This window comes from Xiphophorus maculatus, chromosome 20, assembly GCF_002775205.1.
Source record: "Xiphophorus maculatus strain JP 163 A chromosome 20, X_maculatus-5.0-male, whole genome shotgun sequence".
Classification (NCBI taxonomy): Eukaryota; Metazoa; Chordata; class Actinopteri; order Cyprinodontiformes; family Poeciliidae; genus Xiphophorus; species Xiphophorus maculatus.
The window spans coordinates 5636189-5642188 of record NC_036462.1 but is presented as its reverse complement, the minus strand read 5'-3'; the positions used below and the strand labels follow the sequence as shown (position 1 = coordinate 5642188).

Here is a 6000-nt window from a genome sequence, read left to right as displayed (position 1 = left end):
AACGCCACCGGGCCGCTCAGAACCGTTCTGCCGGTCCTCCAGCCGTTGGTGACGTTTCCATGTTGGAGTCCAGTCAGAAGCGAAGCAGCTTGGCACTGTGAACCCGGCGTTGGACCAGCAGTTATCCTGATGACCTCTGCTCCACATTCACTCAGCTTCTCCATTTCTCCACACTGGCAGTGGTGGGCACTGCTAGCTAAACAGATAGCTGCGCTAACCCTAAAGAGCTAATCATTATCATTACTTCTGCTAATTCTAAGCTGCTACGCCAACAAAGTATTTAGCAGAAGCTAATGCTAACGTGCTAACTTGAATAAAAAGCACAATTTACATGTTCTATAATGCCCTTAAATATTGTCTTTATGTTTGTATCTTGTTCTGTTGTGTCCATGTTTAGCTTTGCTTTTGTATGTTTCTTATTTTAAATGAAGTTATCAGAAAGAGAAAAAAACATGAACGAATCATCTGCTGTTATCCAGAAAAAACGACTGAGGTGAAGCTAAGTGTGCTAAACATTTTCAAAGTTAGAATAAACACCAAGATGTTAAACTACGGCAGTGGTTCCCAAAGTGCGGGGCGCGCCCCCTAGGGGTGGCGCGGGAAGCGGTATGAATGAATGAAAAAACAAAAAACAGTTACACAAAAGTGTTTCAAGGTAAAGAAGATCTGTAGTTTGTTTTGTTGCAACCTGAAGTGTGAAATAAACTTCAGTGGAGTTTGGAAACAAAATGTGTGTTTAGGTTCATGTCTGGTTGAACGATGTGTGAGCCCAGTTGATTTATTGTTTCGTTTTTGGGGGGATTTTATTGTGATCCATGGGGGCCCAGAGGAAAATCTTTGGGGACCAAATGAACTACGGTGTGTCCAAAGCAGACAGATTTTTTGTGGGTGACGAATTCAATTCAACAATCATATAAATGGGGCCCATCCGGCACGGTGGTTCATACAGAGGGAGACTTTTAATTTTAATTTGGGTAAAATTATTACTGACATTAATATTATAAGTATTACAAAGGAAAATGTAAAGTACTCATGTGTTTTATAATAAGTAGAACCATATTTATCCAGAGACTTTTAGTGAAAAGTGATCTTAGTAAACTTTTCAAAACATAGAAAGAAAACAATCCAAATCCTGTTTCCAGAGCTAACAATAAACAATTGTTAGCTCAAATCCTTTTGAGTTTTTCCTCTACCAAAACTCAGCCAACAATAAACCCCAGCTTTATTTTTTAACAATGTTCTTAGCTTTTGACGCACATGACAACACGTTTGGACACACCTGCACCAAACAAAAAACTAGCTCTGCTGCTAGCGCATTAGCATGTTAGCATAAGTGTGCCCACCACTGTAAACTGGAGACGCTTCGGGTCTCTGGAGGTCAGGCGGGTCGGACTGGACATGCAGAACAGGCACATTAACAGAAACCATCGCCTCAGATCCGCCACAGAAACACAAAGAGCCACAGACGGAGGAACCGCAAACACAAGCTGGGAACCGGACAGAATGGGAACGGACGCACACGCAAACAACAGCACTGGCACATCACAGCTGCTACTTCCTCTCACAGCTCCTCCCACAATCCTGCAAAGCCTTCTGGGATGTGGAGTTCCCAAAGTTAGAGCACAAACATGGACCTGCAAACCAAATAAAACATGCACCATCGATAATTACATGAAGCTGTGAAGGTGGTGGTGTGTTCACCGTGCGCCTCAGTCTCAGTCCAGAACCAGCGGACCGGTTCCACTGGTTCTGAACGGGTTTCATCCTCCAGCCTCCAGGTGGCAGCATGAGCTCAGCACTGCAGGTGTGAACCCAAACATGGCTTCAATAAACACAAAGAAAACAACAAGATGTTCATCCAGGAAGCAGAACGGATCTGCTAGCGGGGCCAGAGTCATCCCGGCACCAGAACGAGCAGAACCGAAGGACGGGTCAGATGAAAGAGAGCGACAGATGGATCAGCCTTCAGAACGCTCCGGGTTCGGCGCCGACCCTCCGTCAGGTCAGACGCCTCCGTCCCATGAGTCCACGCTCAGAGGAAAGCGGATCCGGTGGATCAGAACAGAACCGGCGGCCCGTTTCCCTGGCTGAAGAGGATCGGACCAGCAGACCGCTTGCAGATGGAGGATGGAGTTAGATCACAACGTCGTTGTAGCTCACGTACTTGGTCTTCGCTGCTGGACCTGCGGACGACATGAGACGCCATGACTACCAGGAACCTGACGGGGGCGACAGGAGGTCAGAGGTCAGGTATTTATCCTGGTCATTCAGTGAGATCCTCACCGTCCGGTTTAGGACTTCCACCGTTAATGTTCAGCTGAAAGACGAAGCAGCAGGAAACACCTGGAACCAGCAGCTGGAGGGTTTGGGTCGGAAGTTCTGACCCAAAACCAAAACCCTTCCAGATTCTGAATCAGAACCGACTGAATCTGGAACGGTTTTGGTTTTCATCCAACCTGACAGGGAAGCGGTCATGAAAACGGACCGATTCTCACTTCCTGAAGACCAACTTCGAGTTTTTATCGTCCATGAAGAGATCAGAGAAACAATTCGATTCTTTTGAACAATTCTTTGCTCTGAACAACGGGACCCTGAACGATGGGACTCTTTAGCGTAGAGCTGCTGCTGGTGAACTCAGTGAATCAGATTCATGCGAACATTCAGACTGAATGTTGAAACCGAATGAATCAGTTTTAGCTTCAGGGTGTGAAAACGTCTGCTGCAGATTTTTGTTTGTTTTTATAAAATATCACATTATGGTGGAAAAGATGTGAAATAATCCCTAATGCTCTCATTGTAGACGTAGATATTCTGCGGTAGATCAGATTCATGAACGAGGCTTCATGACTTTTTATCTAAATCCATCCGGACCTCCTGCTGGTTGAGGTTTGTTGTTCCCACAGATTGTTTGGTTTTTGTTTCTGTGCTCAGTCTGAGCTAAACAGGATGATAAAAGATGTTTGCTTCTTTAATTGGGTCTGAACAGAACCAAACCAGAACCAGGAGCGACCCGTTGGACCATGCAGCATGCGGGCCGGGCCATGCTGAGACCAGAACAGCCTGGTTTGCTCTCCTGGCTTCAGCGTTCCTCCGGTGACGAAGCGCTCAGAGCTAAACGGAGAATTACTGAGCCCTGACTTCCTGTTTCCCTCAGGAATCAACGACGTGAGTCCAGTTTCTTCTTCCACCATGATTTGGACGGCAACGTTGGAACGTCACACAAATCAATAATTAATAACAACCATGCGGGTGATAAACATGAGGGTCGCGGGCCGGCCGGAGCCGCCAGACTCACTGTTGGGCTCCAGGTTCTCGCACAGCTCCGTCTTGGCCTCGCCGTTGGGCCGGTCGGCGGCCTTGTGGGACAGCCGGGACGACATGGTGGCGGCGGTGACCACGGCCTTGAAGGAGCGCTTCCTCTTCTGGACGTTGAGCTCCGGGTGGAAGATGATGACGTAGACCTTGGGCACGTAGAGCAGGCCGAGGGCGACGGAGGCGCTCAGGTTCATGGAGACTGTGAGGGTGGAGGTCTGGATGTAGAGCTGGGGACAGAAAGCACCAGATTAACCAGGCACCGCAACGGCCCAGTCCCTGCTGGACAGAACCGGCTGGACGGAACCAGGCGGAACCAGCTGGACGGGTTTTACGGTGAAGGATTGTTTTTATCGCCCTGTGTGTTCCTGACCAGCAGAATCTGGTTCTGAAGGTCCAGCCACTGCCTGCTGAACCCACCCAGAACCAGAACCAGAACTGGAACCAGCACCAGGAGCAGAGGAATGCAATGAACCACTGACTTTATGTTTTACAATTGATTGATGGATGGACAGATAAAGTTCTGAAGGTTCTGAATCCAGAACCTTCCAGCTTTAGAAGCAGAAATGTTCTCCAGATGAAACCGAGGGTTAAAGCTGCTGTTTCTGCATCCGAGGTCCAATCAGACAACAGCATCCGGTGAACAGCCAATCAGACTGCAGCTCAGGCCCAGGTTGATTCGCAGACCAATAAAAACTTTTCAACCTTCTCCAGTCAGAACCATCTGGAGGAAAAACAGACCTTTGCCTTCAGGTCGGTGCGAAAGAAAACTAAAGAGGGAGCCGGATAACAATCAGAACCAGAACAGGATCAGATACGGAGCAGATACAGATCAGAACCGGATCAGAACTGGAACACAAGATGACATGTTAGATAGAGCAGAAACAGCAGCGGTTGTTATTGGGATTCAGGTCACTACTTCCACTAATGTGGGGTACTCACTGTGTGTGTGTGTGTGTGTGTGTGTGTGTGTGTGTGTGTGTGTGTGTGTGTGAGACGGTAGCAGACATTGTTTCAGAAGGGAAAACACTAATTGATCCTGATCCCAGAGACGAGAACAGATAAGGACAGAAGCAGCAGAATCAGAGACACAGAGATCGTCCTGATCTGCTGCCTGCTTATCGAACTGCAGGCTGCTAACAGTTGGCTAACAGGCAGCTAACAGGTCGCTTTCTACCTGGTCACTTGCTGCTAACTGACAGCTAACAGGCCGCTAACCGGCCGCTAACACGTGGGAACAGGAAGTGGTGACAGGTTCTGCTTCCTCCTGGTCGTTCCTCTCCCGGTTTCACCCTGAGATGCAGCCAACCGCTCGGCCCCAGACGGAAGCACAGAAAACTCTTTTCCAACAATCATGAAACAAAACCAAACAGATGCATAATCTGGGCTTTCCCTCGTTGTTTACAGACAGTAATTATTCTGTATGCAGGCCTGGGATTCTGAAGACATTAATAAATAAATCTGAAAGATTCTCTCCCTCATAACTGAGGCTTTTAGCAAACAGAAATCATTTTAGTGATTCTGATCCGAAGGAGGATAAGTGGTGGGTGTAGCTTTTTATTGGGCGCATGTAAACTTCTGGTTTTAACTGCATGTACATGGATTCTATATTTAGAAAATCTGGAGTGAACACATTCCAATGCATTTAAAGACAGAATTTATCTAAATTATTTACATCAATGTAAAAATAAGGAGCCTTTTTAATATTTGTAGAATAACTGAGTGTTTAGTGGTATAAAACAATGTGAGCAAAGCAGGAAAATAGCAGAAAGGATAATTACAGCAGCAGGAAGACAACGTGAGGAAATGGTGCGAATATTAGAGATGCGCTTCAGTCTCAATTCCTCTCAGCGTCACTTTAAGCAGAATATTTAACTCTGAAGCGTTTTCTTATCTCTGGATGTTCCTTTCATTTCTGTAAACACTCCACATCATTACTGATGCTTTTCTTTCTCTATCTGACCCACTTTTCCACAAGTGAGAGGCTCATAGCTGCTGGCCAATCACAGAGCAGCACGGCTCTTCACTCCCTCAGTTCCTGAACCTCAAACTGGTTTCATCCGAGATGTTCATGTGGTTCTGCTTCAGCCTCAGAGATCCGCTAACATGACACAGTGCTAACATCACACACAGCGCTAACATGACAACGCTAACGTGACACAGCGCTAACGTGACACAGCGTTAACATGACACAGAGCTAACATGACACAGCGCTAACATGACAACGCTAATGTGACGCAGCGTTAACATGACAATGCTAACGTGACACAGCGCTAACGTGACACAATGCTAACGTGACAATGCTAACGTGACACAGCGCTAACATGACAATGCTAACGTGACACAGTGCTAACATGACACAATGCTAACGTGACAATGCTAACGTGACACAGCGCTAACATGACAACACGGGCCGTCCCGTCCTGTGGCAGGGTGGTGGACAGAAAGGAGAGATATTCTCTGCGTAATGAGCAGAGCTCTGCCAGCAGCAGGCTCTGCTCCGCCTGTTTGGCTTTCCTTCACCATTTCACGTTGGTCGTTTCTCCAGATGAAAACAAGTTCATACAAGTAGCTGACAGCTGAGTGTCCACATTAATAATAATTAAAAACGTATTAAAATGGTCAGCATTTTGAGAAGTGACAAATCACTTGTGATTAGGAGAGATCACACATGTTGATGCTGTGTGG

The 6000-nt window shown here is 46.8% G+C and overlaps 1 protein-coding gene across 1 annotated transcript in view; it reads right to left on the bottom strand.

The window, feature by feature from the left end:
• Positions 1-738: 738 nt before the first annotated feature.
• Positions 739-6000, bottom strand: part of LOC102219775 (metabotropic glutamate receptor 7-like) — a 70870-nt gene continuing 65608 nt past the window's right edge. Inside the window, exons 9-10 of the mRNA XM_005811403.3 lie at positions 3296-3542; positions 739-2183 (exon numbers count right to left, since the gene is read on the bottom strand). Of these exons, the coding sequence (XP_005811460.2) occupies positions 2134-2183; positions 3296-3542 (297 nt within the window). The 3' untranslated portion in view covers positions 739-2133. The remainder of the gene's footprint in view (positions 2184-3295; positions 3543-6000) is intronic.